General features: G+C 41.5%; 2 protein-coding genes across 3 annotated transcripts in view; both read right to left on the minus strand.

Annotated features, from left to right (window-relative positions):
• The window catches only part of LOC117576600 (uncharacterized), an 81785-nt gene extending 65048 nt beyond the window's left edge, over window positions 1-16737 (minus strand). For both annotated transcript variants that reach the window (XM_052007205.1, XM_052007206.1), the window contains exon 1: window positions 16099-16737. The gene's annotated coding sequence lies outside the window, so the exon portion shown is untranslated. The remainder of the gene's footprint in view (window positions 1-16098) is intronic.
• A 1243-nt stretch (window positions 16738-17980) lies between these two features.
• On the minus strand, window positions 17981-18459 carry LOC127565993 (uncharacterized). The gene is made up of 2 exons (XM_052007214.1): window positions 18192-18459; window positions 17981-18133 (listed from the first exon to the last, which is right to left on the minus strand). Exons 1-2 carry the CDS (start codon window positions 18333-18335, stop codon window positions 18110-18112), a joined length of 168 nt encoding a protein of 55 aa, XP_051863174.1. The 5' UTR covers window positions 18336-18459; the 3' UTR covers window positions 17981-18109.
• Window positions 18460-25589: the final 7130 nt, after the last annotated feature.

The following is a 25589-nucleotide window of genomic DNA, read 5'->3' on the forward strand; positions in this document are numbered from 1 at the left end:
ATTAACCGCCTTAATAAATTACTTGATCTGTAGTAATTAGCTGTGCATGTTGCAATGAAATACGTAAAATTTTTTGTAAAGCTCCCTAAAGAAAACTAAATTCCACATTATTCCTCTCGATATTACGCAGCAGCATCAGCATTTGACCTATTTTATAATTAAGCTATGCCCGGTGGCCTCATTAACAATTTGGTAATGAAAGTGATACTAGTTTCACTTTCAGAAAAGTAAGCATACAACAACAACAACAACGACGACCTACCCCTATTTGGAAATCCCTTTCAGGGCGTTTGTAGCAAAAGTGTTGCCTACTTTTTGGCGTTCGTTTTTTTGCGTCTTTTGTTGCTGGCCAGCTCCTGCATGTGAACGCCCTGTCGCCCACTATCCGCAGCGACTAATTTGCCATAGTTTGGCTGCACCCTGACGCTGCCTGCCTTATTATGCGCACTTCAAACTTTAGACAACGCGGCAGTAGCTGCAAAAACAACAACTGTTCCAAAGAGCTCGGATTCCGCCACAGTGTTGTTCATTTTGGCATGCCGGCCTGCCTCGTCTGCACCCTGGTCTCCTCCCTGCTCCCCCTTTTGACTGCAGGCTGGCTGATTTTTAATGCAGGCAGCCACTCACTCAAATTTTCGAGTGCGCCAATGCCGCTCTGCAGCAAATGTTGTATAGTTTTCGTTTAATTTGATGCCGTTGTAGTTGTTGGCTGCCGTTTCTGTTGCCGTTGCTGTTTGCCGCGGGCGAAACTATGTCGCTAAAGTTTTGTCGGGTGGCTGGTGTAGTATGGTATGAAAACGAAACGTAACAAAAAAAAAAAAAAAATTGAATGAAGAGCTGAAAAAGTAACGAAAAAAATGTTGTTGTCTGCCGAAATCAGCGCCACTTTAGCCACAGACATTAAGCGTTGCATGCAAAATTACCAGCGAGTGGTTTGTATTTCCACTCTGATTGTTGTTTAACATGGTTATATTGTCCTTGCAACTGAATCCTGTTTGGCAGTTATTCTAGTTGTACTTGTAACGGTGCATCCATGTGGCTATAGTTGTTGCTGTTGCTGTTGCTGATGATGTTGCTGCCTGTGGATGTTGCCATTGCCATTGCCGTAGCTGCTACTGCTGCTGTTGCTCTGCCTGTGGCTGTGGCTCTGCATCATGTCATGCTCTAGTTGCAAAACTTTTGCTGTTCTGCTTCTGCATTTTGAACATTCTTTTTTTTTTTGCTATGTATTTTTGGTGAAATTTTTTTATCGCTTTATTTATATGCATATGGGACAAGTGGCATAAAAAAGTGCAACAAGCAGCTAACTATACATAAATTTGTTTTATGCACAACATAAACTTTTGGCCATTTGTTGCCCAGCAAAAAAAACAAAAAAAAATAAAAAAAAAAAAAGGTACGCAAAAACTAAAAAATAATACCGAACGTTGTAAACATGGTCCCTTTGTTGTTCACCTGCAGAACAACTAATTTGCGCTTAGACAAAGCCAACCGAACTGAACAAAACTTTTTGGAAGCTTAACACTCACTAGCAGAGGCAGTAGCAATGTGTGTGTGTGTGTGGCATGTAACTAGTTGCAGGTTACTTCATCAACATTTCACGCTCGACTTGGCCAAGCAGAATGGCTAGAAGAAACGACTGGTATCGCAGAGGCACGCAGTAAAAATGTGTTCCATACCCTGCTTGGCGTATAGTATGTTGCATATAAGCATCTAGGAAGCTACGAAGCTGCTCTGCACACCTGGTCAAAACTCTCGCTACCACTCTCTCTTTCTCCGTTGAGCAGCAAAATAAACTCAACTCAACTGTTGAAAATCAACTGGCGACCTAAAAGCTGAAACTCACAGTCGGTACACGTGGTCCAAACAAAGTTTGCAATCAACTTTTCACTTTTTCTTCTTTTTTTTTTTGTTGTTGTTGTTGTTGCTATCCGCCCACCGCAAATACTTAGGAACATATGGACGTTGCGGTGGTTTGTTACTGGATGGGTGGGTTTTGGTGCTGCCTTTTAAGCATTTAATGGCTAGCTTTACCTTATTTTTAGCTTTTTAGCTCTAGCTCTGCAGTAGTCTATCGATAAAACGTACACGAATTCCGCATTGTGTATGAGACTAAGCAGAGCACACATGCAAAATATGCTACAAAATGAACTGGTTTCTTAATTTAAGTCTTGGTAATCAGTTAAATAGATCAGTTAGATCTGCATACGAGTTGGCTGTCTCGTTTTACTTCAGGCAACAACTGCTGGCCATTTGTTGTTTGCCCTTCTTAGCCCATCCCAGTGGTGAGTGAGTGGCCCTTTCAGTCGACATCGACGACGTAGCCTAGTTTCTATTTGAGCATTGGAGCAAGTTAAAGTGTTTTGCCACGCACTCCAATAAAAACATCTGCACGCACACAGGCAAGCTGGCAAGCAATGCGGCAAGCCGGCAACCCAGCCAGGAAAATACCCAAGTTTAGCCATTTGAAAGCTGCCACGTTGTGCTATGCTGTGTGCCTGTCTGTGTATGTGTGTGTGTGTGTGCCAGTTTCGTGACTAGCAACTCTTGCGTTACGCATACGCTATGTGGGCCGGCTGACGGCAATGCCATCCAGCACGGATTGCCAGACACCACTGAGAGCTAGAGTGTGAGTAGAACGGGAGTCAGTCGTCAGTCGAGTGGCGTGGCGTGCTCTTGGACATATATTATGTTTACCTAGCATTCAATTTGGCTAGCAACCTGTTTACCAACAACATTTGCATCAAATGTTTGCGACTCTTCTTCGCTCTCAGTTAAGTAGTCTATGCGTGGCATATGTTCAAGTATTTAATAGCTGAATGCCAAGTAGCTCTGTCATCACCAGCTGCCAAGTTCAATAAAATGCCAGCGCTGAGTAGAGCAGAGCAGAGCAATTGAGAATCGCAGCCTGTGTGTTTACATATTAAGCAATTAGCCACACTCGACTGAACTCTTCGGTTTTAATAACTATTAATTGCATTAATTCAATGCTAATTAAAAATCGATAGCAAATCAGCGATTCTCAAAGCAAGAGCCATAAAACGCGTGTGTGTGTGTGGGGGATGTTTTTGAGATTTCTTTGAGCGCTTTCCTTTGCCTTTTAAAAAGCGAGCCCAACCGCACATAAAAATAACTCATACGCCGTGAAGAGGTTTACGCAGTGTCAAAGTGAAATATGTCAGCGTTACTTAAAATTGAACATTAACATAGCATTTGAATTGCCTCCTTCACTTCTTCCCCCTCAACTCCTCCATGGCTATGATGTTTCACTTAAGTGTCAATGCTATAGCCTTCGTCAGGTAATTGCCAAAGCATCCACTTCTTCTGTTTCTTGCTTCTTACAATTGTTGTTGTGCAGGACAATTTGCAAATGTGTGTGCGACTGTATTCAAGTATCGCATTTAGTTGCACAGACCCAAGGGAAAGTAGCAGAAACATAAGCACACTCCTACACACTCGCAGGGATAGAGAACGAGAGGCATGCTCCAGTAGCAAATTGGCGGTGACATTGATGGGGTAATGCTGTGGGGAGGACACTCGAGGGGCGACTGGGGGCGGTAAGCCAACTAGGCGTGCGGGCAGACAGCAGCAGCAGCAGCAGCCACATCAACACAGCTCCAGCTACAAAGTACACAAAAAGTTTTCTAATTATTTTGTCATTAAACGCACACAGGCAAACACACACACACATACACAGAGATAGATACATAAGTATGCTTATACGTATACAGCTGGCTTGTTTACAAGCATACACATGTTTGTCGAGCTATAAAAAAGGGTTACGTATCCGAGAGCCAAACCCAAGCAGACACACACACACACACACACACAAAACAGTGTCCTTAGCTCCAACGAGCAGCAGACACGAAGCAACTTTTTGTCCTAATTGTTTCATTTCATGAAATGAAGGTAAGATATTTTGGCAGCTGTGCGTATATTGCCCTAGGTTGTTGTACGCACAAAGACGCACACACAAACTCACACATACACACACCACGCACACAGTTGCTGCATTAAATAAGACATCTACGCGCTGCACATAAAGCGATTAACACGGCGAATACTTGACGAGTAGTGAGAGAGGTCGGGAGTTCACGAGGGTACTACACACTTTAACTGCCGCGACGCACAGCGGCTGCCTCTGCCTGTGTACCTCCTCATCTTGTTAAACAACAATTTGTTGAATTAATATCACACCCACACACTCACACACATGCGTGGAGCGTACTTCACAATCCCCAAGACTGTATGTGCTTTGCTCACTTTGACGCCAAGTCAAATACTTGCAAGGATATATACGAAAATATATACATATATTTCAGCGCATATACAGAGAGAGAGAGAGAGAGATACAGAGTACGAAAGTACTCACACTCTGTTTATGTGTGCTTATGTCTGCTATAATTTTGACATTGCCTTTGCCTTTGGCTTTGCACTCTCCAACGAAATTAATGATGCTCCATTCCGAAAAGTTTTTATTACAGATTACTAAAGCCAAGGCAACATCATGGGATAAAGCTGGATTGCTACAAAACAAACGAATTATGAAACTTTTTCACGGCTCATTTCGTTATTATATATGCCGAACAGTAATTGCTGAAACAAGCCCTCAACTAACAACAGGATACAACTAATGTTCTTAGCCTACTAGGCTACAACAAATTCTTACATAATTTCAATTCAACAAACTCAGTGTTAGACACAATATTTAGTTTTGCACAATGCATTTTCAGTTATCTCTGTTTTAAATGCATTGAATTGCAATTTGCTGGCAGCTTAAATGTACATATAGCTAAATGCTGTTATGTTTGTTTATACAAACATTTGTGGGCGTGTGCCTAGGGTGTGAGTGTATATGGGTGCCGAACACACACGCTTACACACAGACAGAAAACGCAATTCACTAAATTGCGCGTTTGTAAGTGAAAAAGCTGTGCAATTACTCAGGAGAGCAACTTTCTGATTCAACTGCAACAACTGCTGTCAAAATGTCATAAATTGAGTGGTGGCTCTGGCTGCCACAGTAACAGTAACAATAACAACAACCACAATAACAACAAGAACAATAAAAAAGGATACAACAAGAATGGAAAAGTTCAACAGATAAAAGTCGCAGCCGAGTCACTCTTATGTTATCATTTGTTCACATATCCTCATAGTCTATCAAGTGTTTTATATTTAATCACTAAATTATCCTGTTTGTCCGCAATCTTGTGGGAATTTCTAGACAGCTTTAATGAACGTGGCTAACCGTTTGGGAATGAGTTTAGAGGGTATTCAGAAATTTGGAAAATAAGCCCAAAACCAAAAACCATTATGCTATAAGAAAACAATCAAGTTGCACGCTCTCCTCCTCGCTCTCTCTCTCTCTCTTTTTCTTCTCTTACTCGTCTTTGTTTCAATCTTCCTCTCTCAGAAACACACACACACATTCACATACACACACAGTGTCTATCACAAGCCGACACACAAACAGACAATTAAAAAGCCCCCGAGTACGCAAACTGTTTGACTGCATTTGCAGTGCTATCAAATCTCTGGGGCTGGGCCATGATTTTAGTTTCGTTACCTCCCAGCGGAGCCAGGAAGAGGCCGAAGAGTCCATTCTCTTGGCCAGGCAGACTGAGCTGCATGAAATTATTGTTAGTATTCAGTGTGCTTGGTTTTCGGCCGCAGACGCAAACGAGTCGCTGCATCTTGCTCTGCGCTGTGGCTGCCTTTCGTTATACAAATTATTCGCATAGCTGGGAAACGAAAAAGCTGTGCAGTCCCAGAGAGTGAGAGGCGGGCGAAGAACAATAGCAACAGCAATATATCGAAACATTTGCCATCGCTTTCAAGTGGTTCGTTCGCATTCGCACCGCCACAAACTTTACTCAATTAAGTTGGCTTCTCATACCAGGCAGGCAGGCAGGCAGGCAGGCAGGCAGGCAAGCAGGCAAGTTGGTCGCAGTTATTGTCCCAGCCATCCCTTCGATTCACGTCAACTACTTTTGGTAGACTTTCTGAACGAGTTGAGCTCACCTCTCAGCTATGAAATCAACGACTTTAGTGCAAACTTTCAACAATTTGCGTTTTGGCCACGGCCTGGCACGGCACACACCAGCTCGCAGCGGCAGCAGCAGCAAATCGAAAGCAAAAACTTTTTGACTAAATGCCAGGTGAGTTGCAGGCGAGTTGCGCTCCCAGTCCTCGAACTGCGAGCAACGAGCCTTTGGACTCGATAGCACGATAGCAGAACACACGACCACAGAGCTCTGAGCACGGCATTCGGCAAAAGTTTACCATAGCTGCTGCTGCTGCTGCTGCTGCTGCACAAATACCCAACGGGCTGCTTGATAAAAGTGAGGGCTCGTTTGCCACATACCCTTGGGGAGCTTTGGGGCAGACGCCGGCGCAGCGTTTACATCTACATTAGCGACGTTGACGCCGAAGTCGCTGCCGCAGCCAAGCCATCGACTATGAAGCTGACGCTGACATCTACATCGTCACTGATATAAAAGTATTACGTATACGTATAAAGTATATCAAAATGTGTGTGTGTGAATATATAGTATAAGGTTGTGGATGTGGCTGAAGCACGCATCAAGCCTGAGCCAGAGCCATTCAACATTCAACATTCACGCTGAACTTTGATGAGCTGTTGTAATAATATAACGTCCGAATGTCGTCTGGAGTTATGGTAAATCAACGCAGCCAGGTCCCAATTCACTAGCCAACTGTGTGTGTGCTCTCTCAAGTGTGTGTGTGTGTGTGAAATTGTGCAAACAGTTGGGGCCAAAAGTTGCAAAGTTTCCGACAGGCGCCTTCACCTGCACTCGAAGGTGGTAACTAAATTATTTTGAATTGTGACGCAAGGCACGGCGTTGCTCTGTTGCGTCTTCATATAATTTCCAGAGCTGAAAAGTTAAAGCGGCAATTATGCTCGAGCTCTGAAGTCAGAGGCATCAATAAACTTTAAAATTTTAATTAGTACGAATACGAACCAAGCTGATGGACTTCGATTCTGCGCCTCTGCCAAAACAACCTTATTACAAGTACTTTCTAAATTTGGAAACTTTTACTCGTATTTAATTCCAACATCAACATCAACATTTTTCATTCAACAAGCCAAAGAGCGCGAGAGAGAGAGAGAGAGCAAGCTAAATTCAAATAATAACAATTCAAATAGTTGGAAAAGTTTAATTTCAACTTCATTGCCACTCGAGCCACACAGACAAAAGCCTCGAATCCCGTTCGTTTGTTCGTTAGTTCGTTTGCAGGACACAGACTTCTGATGAATTTTCAGTCAATTTGATTGATTTGTTGACATAGCGAGTCAGACAATGACGAGTAACAAGTTAATTGTGCACTTTTTGACACTTACCCAAATTGCTTTTGGCCAAGGCAATAATTGGCTCAAAATAGTCGCAGTCAGGGCCAGAACCAGAGCCAAACAAATAGCGAACTTGCTCGATGAAAGAAGAATGCTGATTATCATGCATGTGTTCTCAACTACATGTGTTAAATGGTTTTGGAAAAGCTTTCAGCTGTCTGCGACGAGGTAAATTGAAGTGACCATTAGACAGGTGCATAAATACGAGTCACGAAAGTGGAAGAAGAAAGGTATTTAGTGCTCGTCATATACATATATAGTATTGCTCTGTTTGCTTATCAAAAGCTATAGATCAACACACAATTGAGTTATTACTGACAACTGAATGTGGTCTATCGTCATCGTCACCGTCATCATCATCATCATCGTCGTAGTAGTCATCATCGTAGTCGTCATCACGATGATAATCATCATTTACAATGCTTGTTGGCAGTTTAAGCATGAAAATCAAAATCAAACAATGGCAACGATGTGGGCTACCATTGCGTGCTGGCAGCTCATTGTAAATAAGAATGCCGTTTTAGGGTTGAGGAGCAGACGAAGTGGGAGTCACTGGCATCAGTTTCGCCAAAGACATACACACACTCTACTATATATACTACATATACATTTACAATAAATGTTCAGCCAGGCAATAGATACGATGCCAATGCAGAACAGCTGATTACGACACACTTGAATTGTTGCTTTGTTATGCGGCTCCTTTTTGAGTGGGAAGGAGGTCCGGAACTAATGCCCATTGTTAATAGTCAACGAGCCGGTCAACCCGAAAGTTGTTCGTCGCAATTTATAATTTCTGCCGCCTTGAGCTGCAATAAAATTTCTTAAATGCGCGATTTTGATTTCGTATCAAACGAAATGCTCAAAATGAACTCGAATGACATGCAACACCTTTTTCTGTTAAAAGGGTTTTAAATTTGACAACAATGATAGCTGCTTCTGCTTCTGCTTCGGCTACGCCATCGTCTTCCTCCATCTAAGCTCGTCCTTCTCTACTGCCAGCATTATGCTGGCTGTCAGTCGTTTGTTTACATTTTATTGTTATTGTTGTCGTTGATGGTATTAATAAATTATCTCTATCAAGATTCACGCTGGCCGAGCTTTTCAACATTTTAGTGGTAGATTTGTTAGCGGGTCCTTGGCCGAAGCTATTTGTCTATTGACTGGCGAACATTATTTTCTAGCTGGTTAAATTTATTTACAAGCATAATGCATGTTAACGAGCGCTTTGTTATTTATATTGTTAGACATTAGCATCATTAAATTGAGTCAAGCATTATGCATAATAAATTGATAAGCTTCCTTTTGCGCAATGTTTTAATATGGAAATCAATATTTGCGTTTAAGTAGTAAATTCAACATTAGATTTCATTGCCCTCAAGGCAATAATCTCAATTTGCGTAGAAATGCAACAAAAACGAAACTCTAAACTATTTAATGCTGCCAGCACATTGAATGATTAAATTAGTGTGCAGCGACAGCGGCAACCAAAGCCGCATCAACGTCAGTTTTAGCTAATGCAGTCATTTTATGCAAAAGGACCCTGGACCACGAGCATAGTTGAACGGCATTTTGCAGGAACTTCCGCAGTCAGGCGCTAATAGTTTTTAAGTATAATGCAATAAAGATGAAAGTCCAAATCATGCTTCATCAACATCAACGTCAACAATATAATCAACCGACTGCATAGAAGGACATCCCAGAGCCAAGCGAGTCCTGGAGAAAACTGTGGTCGTCAGACCGTCAAGGGCTGTTGCGTAGCCGGTGATGCTGGAGCTGCTGGGGCTGCCAGGGCAAGCCGGGGCTGCTGACAATTCAATGTCCTGCTCAATTTGTCTACACGCAAATGTGCACTGTCGCCTCTCATCGGCTCGCCTCGCCCCGAGTGGGTGTCCGATCCGCAAAGGCAGCTTGTGCTTATTTGTGTTGTTGCCTTGTAAGCGGGACATGGCAATGAAGTAGGCGAAATGCTGGGCAGGCTGCAATGCCTGTGAGATTGTGTGAGGCTGTGAGTGAGACTTGGGAGACTGGGCGGCAGCAGCTTAGTCACTCAAGTGCACAGCAAATGGACGCACAGCAGACAGCCGCTTTGTCTACTGCTGCTGCTGCCTCCTGTTGCCTATGCTGTCGCAATGTAAAAAGCGCAGCTAGCGGCGTTTGCTATCAACCCAGCCCAGCTGAGTTTGCCTGCCCAGTGCAGTTGGCTGCCTGGCTGCCAGGCTGCCGGTGTCATCGTCCATGCTGACAAACAAAAGCGACGACAACGAGCTCAAGGGAAGTGACTGCTGTGACTGACCCGGAAACATTAAAGGGATGCCCCCGTTGCTTTGTGCCTGGCATTTGTCTGGGGTGCTCAGCAAAACTAAATGTCGCCGTCACCGTTGCCGTTGCCGTCGTCGACGTCGTCGTCGTCGCTCGATTTCAGCTGCATGCTCATTTGTTCTATGCAAAAGCAGCATAAATATTAATAGTTCAAAATTAATCACAAGCACAATAACACACAAATAAAACGAGTCGTATGAAGAGCTAGTTAATTAGTTTTTGCCACGCACACAACCGTATACACTTATAGTTGTACCATAAAATTGGCTGACAGCTGCCATGCAACAATTTGGCCATTTGGCTGGCCAACGTGCAGAGCACTGCAATGTTGTACACTGGCCATTGCTAAAATATTAACAAACTCAATTAAAGCGAGCTCTAATTTTGCCAACTCACACACACACATACACAGCATTTTTAACATGTCTGTGCATATGAATGTAACTCGTAGGTGGACGACTTGACATGTGTCTTTACTGCCCAATTTATTGCCTCAAATAAATTAACAAAATTAAATTTAAATTCAGCACAAATGACCGCAGGTACAATATTATATATATATGTATGTCGATGCAGGGCAAAATTAAATTAAATTATTAGTTGCCAGGCTGTGTGGTAAGTCTGCAATAATACTCGTTAAGCAAAAAGCAGTTGCCAGTTGGCCACAAATTTGATTTAGCCAAGCAAATGTTTGCCCCTGTAAATGCATATTTAAATATACTCCTATATATGTATGTGTATAGTAGTAGAAAGTGTGGCCAAGTTAGCCAGCGCTAGCGGACTTAAGTTGCCTCAGTTTGTTGACTCTGATAATCCCTCAAGTTTGTTGACAATGTGGCTCAGTGGCTGCGACATTTGGCCTCAAAAATATTGCGCATACGCCTCAGGGCAAGCAGCACTTACCAAGATGTGGCTGTGAAAAAATGCAGCACATGTCTTCTTTGCCGTTGCCGTTGCCACAGTTGAGGCACTTTTGCATACGAGTATTGAGACAACCACAAAAAAGCAGGCAAGCAAGTTTGTGGCTGAGCTGACAAGATACACCGCAAAGAGGCAGCACTTAATAATTACTTGAGCATTTTCATATAGTCATAAGACGAGACCCAAGACCCGCCAGAGTGTTTGCGTCTGCTCTGCCAGCCTGGCTGAGAGTCTCGACTGTAAACATGTGTTTACTTCAGTGCTAAGAAAGAGCAAAAAAGGCACATACACAAAAAAGTATTCCATGTCAATTTTATGCAATTTAACATGCAGCTAAGGGCAAGACTGTTGCTGCCGATGCAGCTGCTGCTGCTGCTCTAATGAAGTGAAATGGATTTAATTTCAGCTTTAAATAAAATTTCTACATACGGAAATTCCTTTAATGTAGCCAAGCTGCTTATGTTGCATAATTAGCATAAATATTTCGCTTAGGATTTATTTATATAATGCTATTTGGGCTTACACTCCACAAGCTGCCGTGGGCAATGCTTTTAGCTCCAGCTCTCGCTCTCGACTTATTTATTTTTAGTTTTTTGTATTTTATTTTCTCTTATTTTTTACATGTTTGTGTGTGTGTGTGTGTTGTGAGAGATGTGAAAAAATAAAACGAGGCAGGTTTTTGCTACTTCGGAGGCGGAACTTCCCCTGTTATACGTTTGTGATGTGAAACGTTGAGTTTGTTGTGTGTAGTGTTCAGTTGTGTTGTTCTGTTGTAGGTTTATTTGTGCACGTGGTTGTGTGTGGCTACCCTGACTGTAGACACACAATTTTCTGTTCTATTTAGTTTGGTTTGTTGCCGTTGAATAAAACATTTTCACGGCTGGTGGGCCGGCAGCGACCCGCGAGCAACCTTCATATCAAATGTGTCTTGCACACGTATACACAACGCCCAAGCCAACGCTACGTATGCTTGATGTGTTTTTAAAGTGTGTGTTTATGCGATGCACAATGGCCGCCAACGACAAAATATATACATATTACTTGTGTGTGTGGTGTGTGTGTGTGTGTGAGTTGAGTTGTGCCTTGTATGATGTATGCATACTTGGATGTGTGCACGCCTTTTGTTTGCCACCGAAATGTTTCGAGTGTGAGTCTGATTGTGTGTAGTAAAAACCCTTTTCATTGCTGTTTACAGATCATTGACGTTGATTGTTTAAATGAAATGTTTGCTGTGCATTATTTGCTTTTACTTTTATTTGCGCGGCAAATTTGAGGCCAGCAGAGGTGTAGCTCATGTCGAGCTATCACACAGCATTTGTGGCTACATAAAATGCTCAGAATAAGCTTAATATAAACACACGCGCGCACAAGCCAAGCGTTATCTGAGCGGATTCCTGTGCATGTGTCTGTAAATGCGGGCTAGTTAAAGTAATGGGTTGAAGGCACGCCTCTGAAGGTAGGCAATGTTTTATTGATAGCCACTTGAAGCGGGTTGGAGGCGATAGATACAGATACGGAGCATGTGTCTCTCTCGAAATATATGAGCATAAAGCTATTAGCATTCAGTTGGCAGAATCTGAACGCAGACTGAACCAATAAGTACCAAGTATATGAATCTTGAGTTCAACCTTCAAATTCAAGCAAACACCTTGACCGTCGCCACGCCCACGTTGTGAAACGCCTTCGTTTTCTTAGCTGAAAACAAAAGTTTGCTCTGTTTGCCGCTCTCTTATGCTGTGTTCGTTATTAGCGCTGGAAATTATAATTCCTTTGGTGTATTTTACATTACTTATTTTTTGATTTTTTCTTTTCTGTTGCTGCTTTTCATTTTTGTACGCTATGTAATTATGTGAGCCTTCACAGCTGAACACAAAAGTTTAATTGCTTTTTCGTATTTCAACACAAAGGCGTGCAATTAGCTGGGGTAACAAAAGGAACTTGGAAAGCCATTCAAATGGTCTCGTTGGCCAGTGAAGGCAAGGTCCAAGGCATTTAATAATTTATTGGGCTGCAAGAGAGCTCAAACTTTCAAGTTGAAAGTGAAGTAATCTTAAATTTCGGTTGAAGTACATTTCCTGTGTGTCAAAGCCAGCAACAACAGCAAGAACTATGCATAATTTTCCTTTCGGTTTGCAAATCTCGTTCTTTAAAATTCTATATTACACACACTCACACACACACACACACGCACGTATTTCTTTCATTTTGTTTGTTGCCGCACTTTGTATTGTTTTGCTTCTGTTTTTGTTTTGTTTTCGGTATAGTCGGGTTTTTGTTTTGTGTTGATTTTGTTGCTCTCTGGAACGCCCACATGGACAACGACGGAGCGGCAAACACAAACAAAAGAATTCATTATTTTACTGTTGTGTATTTAAATTTGATACAACACACGCTATTTTCACACACAACACATCACACACACACATATATACATGAGGCACTTGCAGTTGATTTTAATCGCACTTTTCGTGCGTTTTTTGAGTTTTGCATAAATTTTCCTTCTATTTTATTTTGTTTACTTTGACCTGGTTTTTCGTTAGGTTTTACGGCCCACTGTATTCATTTTCGTTTTCATTTTCGTCTTTCTGTCTCTCTGTTTTCTCTCTTTTGTGCGAGTATTTTTTGGTACTCATTAAAATAGGTAAACAAAATCGCATAAAATTTGCTGATAGACAACAGATAACCGTTAAAACTTTGTACAAACTCTGTGTGTGTGTGTGTGTGTGTGTGCGTGGGTGCATATTTGCGTTGAAAAGTTCGTAGATCGTTATTTCGGGGCAGTTTGGTTAGGCAAATTAAGTGTAATGTTGATGAGAGGAAACCAGCTAAAACGTTTTGAACGGACTTAGTAAGTGTTAAAAGCAGCTATTAAAATCGCTGGGAATGGGCGCTAATTTCACACGAAAAGGTTACGCTCCTAAGCAATTAGAAAATTGTTCACAAAAATTGTTAAGTGCCCCAGTTGATAGCGATGTTATCAGAAAAGAAAAATCAACAAATTTGTTAGACTCTAAATAATAATTATTGCCTCTTTGGCTTGGCAATCTGATAGAAGGTTTTAAATGATGGCAGTTTGTGTCCATCACGTTTGACATAGACTGAAACTTTGAAGTACTCCTAAATCAGCATTAAAGCCATAACATTTCATGACTTTTCTTTCTTTCGTTCATTTTTTCTTTTTGCGTTGTACTTGCTGTGCAGCACTTGGCAGTGCAACAATTCTAGGTCAACACAAATCAGCATAAGCTACAACTACATATCGGGCAATAACATTTTTATGTGTTAAAGCTTTGTGACAAAAGGCCAAATACAAGCGCCGAATGCAAAAGACTGTATGGGGAAAAAAAAAGTTAGGAAAAAAATACGAAAACATGAGCAACAAAAAATGAACGTTGAATGTTGCTGCAGCTTGGCATAGAAAGTTTTTCGTTTCTTTCTCCAGTGGCTGTAATAAATTTGGACAAGAGTAAGCAAGCAACAAATGGGAATAAGCAAAACAAACGGCCACTGCAACAGTTCAACACAAAGTCATGGGCGTTAGTCTGGGCATGGCCAAGGGAATTGTTTAAGAAAACCAAGTTTTTTACGACCAAGAAATAGAAAGCAGTTAAAATGCCAAGCCATGGATCAATTTGTGCAGCTGCTTCTCATGTTGTTGCTGTTTGTTTCTGCTGAAAGATATGCACGCCCTAAGTGCAGATTTGTCCCACTGTGCGCTTGTCCTTCGCATCTAGCTCTCTGATGATACACTGTCAAAAATTGTTGAGCTGCATAAATATGTAAGCTGTAGTTGGATCTACAATGTCTGTGTACAGAATATACACAGAAATTTACATTTTATTCTATCTCATATCATGGCTGAGCGATTTCATTTTCATGCGTGTCCTCTGCCCCAGCACTTGTTTGTGCACAGTTTGTTTTTGTAGTAGTTGTTGCTGTTGCTGTTTTCTTGTTGTCCATTTAAATGGCAATTGTTGTGGCATCTGTTGCTATCGCTCGACGCTGCTTGTTCAAAGTCCCACTCCCATTCTCAGTCCCATTCCCTGAACTGTGCTCAACTTCTGCTGTGGCTGTTACTTTTGATCTGGTTTTCATGTTTGCTTAGGTGCCTAGGTATTTATTCAGTTCCAGTATGACAGGCAAAATACTTTTAAATGTAATTTTTAGATGCGCCTACCAAGCTGTGCCGCTTGCCACTAGAATATGCACCGTCCTGCATGCTGGCTGGCTGGCTGGCTGCCTGCACTTCAGAGTGTGGAGTGTTACTTTTGGCAATATACATGCATACTATATGCGCATGTTGTATACGAGCTTGGTACGTTCTGTGTACTCTCTCAACACACACACTACACTCTGGCGGCATTGGTGCAGCGATTTTCAAGCCGCCTCTCAGCCCCTCTTTCAGACTCTAAGCCAGTTCATGAGTGCTGGTCCAGTTGGCAGGCACATGCATAAATATTATAAAACGTGCAGTTTACTAAAAAGGTGAATGAAGCTTTGGAGACGACTCGCTCCAGCTCCAGCTCCTGCTCCTGCTCCCAGTCGTCACATCCTCACAATCTATGCATTGAGTGTGGCCAAAGTGCTTACCCTCTGCTCTTATAAATAAGCCAGTTGAATACTCCTATCAACCTTTGACTGCATATCTGCCTGTCTGCTTTTCAGCCAGCCTAAGCGTTGAGTTTAGCTCTAGAATTTTGGCAAATGTTATGAGAGGCCGCTTATATATGCACCGACAGCTAACTGATTACACTTCTTATCCATATTACTCTTCCCATTTTTCACTTGCAACTTGAAATGCTCTAAATTCCGTTTGTGAATTCCAAAACGATTTACTACGAGAAATTGTTTAATCGTGCGCAGTATTTCGTTTTTAATGCACTCTCGAAATTCACAGAATGAAATTAAATGAAGTAAACTGTTTGCAGTAAAGCAAATAATAATTACTCAGAATCATACATATTATGTATTACTGAAAACGAAAGTTGCCATTTTTCTGATACCAAGAATTGTCCGCTCATTCGAGCTGAATGAAGTCTATTGTCATGGAATGTGGTAAACGCTGTGAGTCGTCCTGTGCAAACGGTCATTATCCAGCAATTAAGGTGGGCGTTGGCATGGACATTGAGCCTATGGCACACCCAAAATACCTAGAGCGTTGCTCAATTTACAGGCACGTGTAATAATTGGCCGATAACTGAAATTAAGCCTGTGCAATTAACTACAATATTTACAGTCAATTGCAAATAAAATGTAATCAAAATATAACGCTTGACAAAGCTTACAAGTTGTGCATATTGAATGCAAAATATATTTATACTTTGCTATCATGATCAAAAGAAAAACGATTGAAAAGAAAGTAAATGAAATGATTTATTCAATTTGTTTGAGTGCGCGAAACAATTGCGTTATTTGTGGGACTCTGTTTGAAGGCAAAGTGTATAACAATGGGTAGAATGATGAATAATTATGCAACTTACATGCACACTTCATTAAAAAGTGATTTAAATGCAAGCCGCTCAATAAACATTGACAATTGCCAACGGTGGAGGAGAGCAACGTGTCGTATGCTTGTTATTACTATTATTTTCGAGCATTGTTTTTACACCGTCATACGCGTTAAGCTAGGATTTACCGTTACCGTGCATTGGAAAATATTTAATGAAATTGCATATTATTTTTTTTTTTTTAATCGCGATAAGGAGCACAACAAACGAGACGAAGAGCGAGAACAAGAACAAAAACAAGACGAAGCCGGAGCCGGAGACCGAGAACCGAGATCGAGAAGTTGAACATGAACGAAAGCAATGTCGATGGCGAGGCGAATATAATTATTTATGAAAGTCGACAAACAATGTGCAAAAAACCTCGAGTTGAACACGCGCGTTATACTTTTAGCCGTCGTTGTGGATTTACAATTTACAATTTTAATAAAGTCATACACACGCACGACTTCGGCTGGGGAGACTTGGGGAGGACTCAGTCAACCGGTCGATCCTTGGGCCGGCTTCCGACCTGCTCTGGCGTCGCGTGGTCTGAAGATTACAATTGAAAAGAACAAACAACAGCGGCAACAGTAACAGCCACAGCAACAACAACGGTAACGACAACGGCAACGACAACGACAGCGAACTTGCCGAGGAGCATCAATTTTTAATATCTATTTAACATTTCAATCAAGCGTTAAAACAACAGCACTCGCTCGGTGCTCTCTGTTGTATGCGATACGGTACGATATGATAATACGATGCGTTTATGCATATGCCGAATTTAATAAATAATTAATTTCGCATTTATTGTATTTTGCATTTTGGCATTTTTGGGTTTTTGTATTTTGCATTTTGCAATTCGTTTCATGACGCATCGCGCACGCTAATAAAATTAAATGGCCAAAAACAAAGCGACACTCACTCGCGCACTCACAACTGGCACAGACACAGAGACAGTTAGCGGTTGTGTCGGGTTGTGCTTTTATTATTTTCTTCTATATATTTTTTCTTTTTTTTTTTTGTGTTGGTGCCTGACGTTTGTCCTGGGCGCGTATATCCTTGAGCACGGCGTAGCGCCACGTTCCGATACGAATACGAAACTGAGCAGCGCTATTGGCAAAAACTGGCACGAATCCCGAAATGTCCTTTCGCTCGGTCGATGCGAGCGCAATTTTTAGGGATATTTTCCGTCGGTTTGCCCTCGTCAGTTTCAGCATCGTTTTCACTCAATTCCGAATGAAAGTAAAATTCATTTGTGGAGCGCTCGCTCGCTCGCTTGCTCGTCGCAGCCATGTAGGAAGTGGCTCGTCGGGCTCGGCATTTGAGTTTGTTTTGGTTTAAATTGCATTGACTTGATGATGCTTGAGGCACCGAGAAGTGGGCCTATCCCAAGCACTTTTATTTTAGCTTTGCTGCTGTTTGTTTGTGAGTTTGCCGAGGATTCTTACAGCACTTGAGTCAATGCAAATGCAAATACAAATAACTAGTTCAAGTACTTTGATATTTGTGTTTTCTACAGCTTAAGTACGCCCCTTCTCCTCTCTCCACTTATACATATAATCAGCAAAAGATTTGCCCACTTACAAATACTTCTTATTAATTACAAGTACTTGATATTAATTTTGTGTTTCGTTGAGATAATTTCAATTTACAGTAACACAAAGATATCTTGTGGCATAAGTTTTTTTTGTGCAATATAGCCTTGCAGCGCTTTAAGCCACAAATATTGACCAAGCAGAGTAAATTTCCCAAGAGCGCGTTGTGCTCTTTATTCGTCGCACATGCGCGAAGACGGCTTTCCAGGCTGTCGAAGGGAAATATAAGAGTGTGGTGGGAATTTTGCGCTTTATTCAGCGCATGAAAAGGGAACAAGTTCTAACGGCAATTCGTATTTAATAGCATCTTAAAAATACAAGAAGGTAAATAAAAATTTGTTTGTTCCACATTTCCGGTATGTGAAAACTACTCGTTACTTAACTTGCCATCTTGCTGCTATTTCACGCTACATTTTCATAATCTTCCAGATCTGCATTTGGTAAAGCATTATGTTGAGTACGGAATATTAAATTGTACTTTTCATTTACCCTGTCGTGTGTGATAGTCGGTGGAGTTCGCAACACCGGCTGAGGTGGCTTGGGTCTCGCATCCTTGGGCTTCGCATCCTTGACACCACTCACAGGCTTTGGGGCGGTGGGGCTTGTCTTTGATGGGCTTGGCTTCTCAGGCATTTTAATATTTGATTTTTACTTAATTCAAAACAAGCAGCAAACTTTCAAGAGTTGCTTAAAACGATACAATTTGATTTTTTATGAAATACCTTTTGCTTACATGTTTAGTATTTAATGTGCCGCCTACTGCGACACATATTCAACAAGACAATAGCGTTCGTATCATAATGTCACGGCGGACAGGTGAATATCATATGTACATATATATATGAAAAGTCTGCTCGAATGCCCGGCGGTCTTAGACAGAGTAGCCGAGAAGCCAACTGAAGCAGTCAGTCAAAGAGTCAGGCACAGCTATTCGTCAGAAGCATGTCAGTTGCTATGACGACTCACACATTCATATCGTGCACACACATACATACACGCATATATGGACACATATAGATGTGTACATATGTATATAACAATACATCATAAATGTCAGCGCCTGAAATTGCGCATAAAGCCATATAAATGAGTCTACTTTAAGGCGCACTATATTTATGTACTTTTCGCTGGCCATAAACGCGAAAATTGTCGCACTTGCGTGAAATATGTCTACGAGTCTATGGCCATAGATTGCCCTGCCTTTTCTCTTTTTTTGTTTTTTTCTGTTATTTTATTTTTATAAATTAATTTGCATAAATTATGGCATATATGGGGGATAACTAGAAAAGCCAGGCCAAGCGCTCGCTATTTATCAAGGCAATGCGCAACGCTTCAAATTCTTTCTATTGCTCTCGCAATGACAATCATTCATTCAGTCATTCGAGTCTCGCGCCCATTCCAATTGTAATTTGCATTTTTGCACGGGCATTGTCCTTGCCACAAGACGAGAGAAGCAACTCCCCCACAACCACATTCACATTTAGAACCACGTCCAAGTTGCGAGTCCAACAGACAACAACAAAATAGGAAGCAAACAACAAGAAGATGAGGAGGCAACAGCAACAATGTTGATTGTCTGCTAAAGAGCATAAAGTCGTAATGGAGTGAAGGCAAATAAACATAAAATCCCATCGAATTGTGGGCACACAAAAGGCGAAAAACATTCGCTCGCTCGCTCGCTGAATGAATAGAAAACGCACGCGTACGCACAAATGTTGCGCCAAATCACTTTATTTCACTTGTTTTCAATTTTCACAAGATTTTTACGTTTCTTTACGCTTTCCGCCGCTTTCTTTCGCTCAGCTCTTCCCACTTCATTCGCATAGAACACTCGTTAGCTAGTTGTGTTTGTGCCAGTTTTTTGCTTGAGGGCGCAGCATGTGCTTGTTCTTGTCTGCTCCTGCTCATGTTGTCTGCATGTTGTGCTCAATAATCATCTACTACGTTGCCGCAAAAACCATCGAATAATTAAGTCATAAATGGTTTGAGGCAACGTCCTACCCACATCGCTCATTCCCTTCTCCGTCAACCATTTGAAACATTTTTGGTGGCCTCGCAGCTTTGACAATTAACCAAACTATAAAATGTTTTAGTTTGAACACCTGAAAATGCCGAGCCAACCGCATATGCAGCCGCTTGTAGCAGAAGCTTACCCAAAGGACGTACACACCCACACACACACATAAGCACACCCACACATGCACACAAGCACACGCACATTTAAGCCAATTAGCATTTATGTGCGTCGCAAGCAGCAAACGCTGACTGCGACGTTGGCAGCGACATTGGCAGCAGAAGCAAAGCGCGTTACATTTTCATCAAACGCACGACACTTTGTTTTAATTTGAGCAACCGCACGCACACACACAGCCACCCACCCACACACATAGAGAGAGAGTGTAAAGCAAGCATGCATGAACTAACACACATACATTCGTACAACACTGTGACAGTTCTGGTTTGGTTTCGTCACGGACTCAGGCCTAGCACATTGTTCTCTGGGGTGGCAGCCATTACCATTGCCATCGTCATAGCCATAGCCATAGCTATAGCTAGGCATTTACAGATTTTTGTTTGTTTGTCGCCCATCTACTCCCACGGGCCCTTGAACGGGATATTACATTGTTTTGGGCAATTCACTTTTACTGTGATTAATTTAAATGTACTTCCCCTCCCACCCCAAAAACCCTCCGACGCGTCGCAGTTTAGCCCGCAGCTGTTTTCGCTGTGCTTTTGTTTTCTGGTATTTTTTTTTGGGGGGAGGAAACAACACATCACGTGTGTGACTCTCATAAATATGCTCCAAAACCCAGCATAGCCAGCATATTACATGCATACATTTTAAATCGAATTGCTCATGACACTGATGAATATAATTAGCACTCAGAAGACAACGCCCACTCGCCGAGTCGAGTGCTAATGAATTGTGCCCCGCGACACAATGTCAGTGATGAGCAGAGCGGAGCGGAGCACGAAACTCGATTGATGTAATGGAATTGATTTAAGCGTAATGTGATTGCATTATGTTAAGTTATTACTGCAAATATGACAGCTCGACTTAAGCATAATGCTCTGTGTGTGAATGTGTGTTTTTCTTGGCTTTAAATTGGTGAAGAGACAATTCCTCATCGCAGACTCTCTCTCTATCTCTCTCTCTCTCTCTGTCGGCGTGGCTAATTAATGAAATGCATTTTGGGCATTGACGCGTTCGCTCGTTTCTCACCTGATGTGTAAATCAATCCAATTTTCGGTTACAGCCAACAAACGCACATTTATAAGTACCTAGATAACGTTACCTTAACCAATATGTGCGTGTGCCGGTGTGTGTGTGTGTGTGTGATTTGGGTAAGTGTGCGTGTGACAATACGAAACGTATACACGATCATGCATCATAATCCAACACCCAAGCACACGAAAACTTAGCTCACACGCACACTCCCAGACAGAGACAGAGATACACAGCAGCAGCAGGAGCAGGAACAGCACACACACACACACACAGATTCACATCAGTTGCTTTGTAATTAATTACTTCACACATTGACGCCATACGCACACACACACACACACGCATACAACAACACTAAATGTAAACTTTACTCACAGCTCATGTTGTACTTGCTGTTGTTTCTGTTTCTGTTTTTGCTAGTGTTGTGCGTTGTTGTTGCTTTTGCTGCTCACACGCTAACTAATATTGTTACCAGCATTTTGGACGGTTAGCTGTATATTTGGTTAGCTGTTGCCGCTGCGTTGCTTTGCCTCATATCGTATCGTAAATTATGTGCCATTTATGCGGCATTGGATAGAAATGGAAATTTGTCCCATTTGTTGCTCGTGCGTCAGTGTCGAGACACACTTGAGTATTCATATGGGGCGCTCCCCAAAGCCCAAGCATGTTGTTTGGCATTGATTTATGGGTTCGACTAACTTGGCTAAATATTAAATGAAATGTTAAACCCAAATCGACTTATGAGCTAACTCCAGCAGCTTGAGCTTTAATTTAAACTGTAATTATGCCATGACTATGAATAGTTGGGAAATGCACAAAAATACAAATAAAGATAGAAAACTTCTGTAGAGGGTTGCCGTGCATTGAACTCTGACTTTAACTTGAATTCGTGGCGGGGAAGACAACCCCTCTGCAAATAATGACGCCTACAATTAGACGTTAGATGTACAAAAGTTTTGCTAACAACTCAGTCTGTTGGCTACTTCTGACGCTGCTGCAATTACGCTACTATGCTGCTACTGGCAAATTAAGTTAGCGCAGTGGCTTCCGTGCAATTGGCCCACCCAAGGATTAGCAGCATAAAAATATACGTACAGCAAAAAAAAATTATATTTAAAAAATTTTCTTAGTGCTGCAAGACGAGCCGCTTGTTTGTTTGCTTGCACCGCTCACCTCCATCCACCGCCGTATTATTTTTAATGAGTCCTACGCGTTGACTGTTTGCACACCCCACAAAAAAAAAAAAAACAAGTATGAAGTCTACTGTCGAGTTTGCTCGACTGTAAGATTCCCGCTACTCATTTTCATTAAAAGCAACACAATACATTTTTATTTCTTAAATAAACCAAATATATATATGTATAAGAAACAATACTAAATTAATCCGAATGTTATATTTGTTGTCGATGGCCTTAGTTACTAGCACTCCCTTTTTTTAATTATTATATTATTTTGTATAATAATTAACATGTAAATAATAATAATAATAATAACATACAAAATATTGCATAGAGTAAAAAATATACCAGATTGTCAAAGAAGGCAGCTAACTCCCGTCTACAGCAAACTTTTTTTCATATAAAATTATTTCTTAATTTACTTCTTGTTTTTGTATTAAAAAAATACCAATATGAAACGAAGGTTCTAATTGATGTATTATTATACTCTTACATTAAAAATATTACATAGATTACAAAGTACAGATGCTTTCTTTGCCATATACAATTATTTCTAAAATTTCCTTCTAATGATCAAGAATATATATACTTTATAGAGTCAGATATCACGTCTTCTGCCTGTTGCATACATTTGCTGAAAGCACAAAGTTATAATGCCCATCTACCCTACAGGTAGCAGGTATAATAACAACGAGTGCCTGATTAGGAGCTGTAGAAAGTGTTGCCAGCAGGTAGAGAAATAGAGAGCTCCAGTAAAGAAAGTGCATTAAAAACTTGCTGGCAGTTTAATTATGGCTCAAGTTAAATTTGCTCTTATGAAGCCTGGCAGTGAATCATTTTACGTACTCATGTGGCTCAGTCGTGTGTGTTGTAAGTAGTCAGTGCTCAGTGTTGGCCAAAAATATGCAATTTGTAATTAAACTTTCATGCGGTTGTTCCAACAGCAGCAGCAGCAGCAGCAGCAACAACAGAGTCAGAAAAGTTGCACATTTGATTATGCTGCTAACCAATAAGCGCAATCATGTGCAGCAACAACGACAACAGCAATAACAACTGCAATTAACTGGCGCATAATTTTATGTGCTCAGAGCGTTTGGCCGAGTGTTGGCTGACCAGCAAACAAATTGTTGGCTTAAATTCAAAAAATGGCAACAATTTATGTGCGCACAAAAAAAAACACAAAAAGGGGGGAAAACATTTTAGTCAAACGCGACCCCAACTACAACACAAATGACCATGGACATTTTTGGCACTGAGCTGCGATCCTTCCCACACTTGCCCTCCCAACGAACTCTCGACCTGCGCTCCACCAAGCGATGTGGTTCTCACATTGCACCAAAACAACCAGCGAATAGTGAACTTTTTGTGAAGTGGTTTGTTTTACTGGCAGTTAACAATTGCTGGCAACCTTTTCACATTGCGGTCAGTGAGTATTTTAAGCATATGCTGAACAAAGTAATATTGGTATTGAATTAGAAAACAAAATATGTTATTAAATGTACATTTAGCGGAAAGCAATTAAAGTATTTCAAAGACTGAGGGCAGCTTCTTTAAATGCAAGCATTAATTTTGTGCGTTCCTTGCTGCTGCGCCCAGCTGTCTTCAAATGGGCCACTAAAAATATATTCACACAAAAATTGCCAGACTACAAGTGGCAAGCAGCAACAGCAACAGCAGCAGCAGCAACTGTGAAAATAAAAATAAAAATATCATGTAATTTTACATTCAAGTGAGCGGAAAATATAAATAAGCAGCAGGTGCTCATTTCCTGTTCCGTAGCAAACATGGTACATTGGCACACACACACACACACACACTCACTTGAAACACACACATAGTGAGACAGACACAGAGACGTACTTACGCAGCTGGCCAGGCATATCCTGGCATTTGTAGCAGCAAAGACAGACGAGTCAGAGCAGCCAGCGAGATGCATCCATTTGAACTATATTCTCCACACACACACACTTACACATGCAGACAGGCACTTTTGCCAGCCAGCTGGTTTGCTCTTGTGGGAGTATTGCGAAAAGTTCATTTATATAACTGTCGCTGACATTAATGTCATAGCGTGGGCACCAACATCGACCCTACACCACAGTCAACTTCCTTCTCCCCACCTATCGCGTATAATGAGCTCCAAACACACACACACACACACACACGCAAAAAACTAAACAACTCGAAAGTTAACAAAGGTAATTACTTTCGCAGGTGTCAAATATGTGTGTGTACATGCATATTACATAGATGATGCGAAGTGTATACATTCGCACTTTTGGTCAGGTCTATAATTAACAAATGATTAATTATGCATGACTTTTGTAGCTTACGCTCGCTCGCTCTCTCGTTATCAGCAGGCACACGTGCCACATCCCTACCTCAATCTCAATCTTCAACGCTGAATCAGAGTCACAGCTGTTGATGGTGTCGGTGCTTGGTGTTTGGTGCTTGGTGTTTGGTGTCGGTTCTGGTGCCTGGGGTCGAGGAGGTCTGCGTGCGCTTCCTGTTTTCCTTTGTAGTTGGCAGAAATTGTTGGCCATTATTGCCTTTGATTCATTAACATTTGCTCCCCCGTAACCGTGTGTACCTGATATGTACAACTCAATGAGGACAAAACTCGCCAACTCGTGTGTGTGTTACCTCCAACCTCCATCTGTTCCACACCTAAATGGTAAGGTTTCTGTTTCTGTTGCTGTTTTGTTTAGCATTTCACTGTCAGCTTATTTACATAGAACATGGGAGTCGGTAACATTGTTTGCATACAATTACAAGACGGGAATCGTTAGACAGGTCTGAAGATAGCATGAGTTGCAAATTTTCGTGTACACAACAAGAGCAGGAAGAGGACAAGGAACTTTAATTTGTTTAATGACATATGCAATATTACTAAATACTCTTGAATAAGATGTCTTGTCTAGATGTTAAAAAATATCCATGTTATTTACTCTTCCAATGGGTGAATGACTTGAGGGCAATACTTGAGTGATTGTTGTAGTACAAGAGAGTGAGATTCTTGCGTGTTTCTGCAAGATTGGCTCAGTTTCGTTAATGTTGCCGAGCGACAACAACAATGAGAGCTGCCAACAATGCACCGGGCAGCAACAAAGGCATGCAAGCATAAAGATGGCATGGATAGGAAGGGAAGTATGTGAATGTTCTATAGTAGAAGTATTTAGCTATGCAGGTTAATTTGACTAGAAACGCCGTTTGCCGTGCTTCTGTTCTGCTCTGTTCTGTTCTGTTCTGTGTTGTTAGTTAGATGAAGTGCCCGCGGGCTGGCTTGGACACAAAGTCAGAATATCAGAATAAGGCGCAAGCATGTTCGCTGCATGTACAACATTCATATTGCCCCCACCCCCGCTTGCAACCCGACGCTGCAGTTAAAATCTGAATAAAAGACAATGGACACAAGACACTAACGGCAAAGTAACAAATACTCACACACATGCCAACATATTGTTGAGCCATTTTGCCATT

Source organism: Drosophila albomicans, chromosome 2R (genome assembly GCF_009650485.2).
Source record: "Drosophila albomicans strain 15112-1751.03 chromosome 2R, ASM965048v2, whole genome shotgun sequence".
NCBI lineage: Eukaryota > Metazoa > Arthropoda > Insecta > Diptera > Drosophilidae > Drosophila > Drosophila albomicans.

Bases quoted from the DNA above. Each gene is read 5' to 3' on its own strand.
- LOC127565993 (XM_052007214.1), bottom strand. From the start codon at position 18,335: ATGCCTGAGAAGCCAAGCCCATCAAAGACAAGCCCCACCGCCCCAAAG. The intron at 18,134-18,191 runs GTAAATGAAAAG...TACCAAATGCAG, and splicing joins CGACTATCACACACGACAGG to ATCTGGAAGATTATGAAAAT.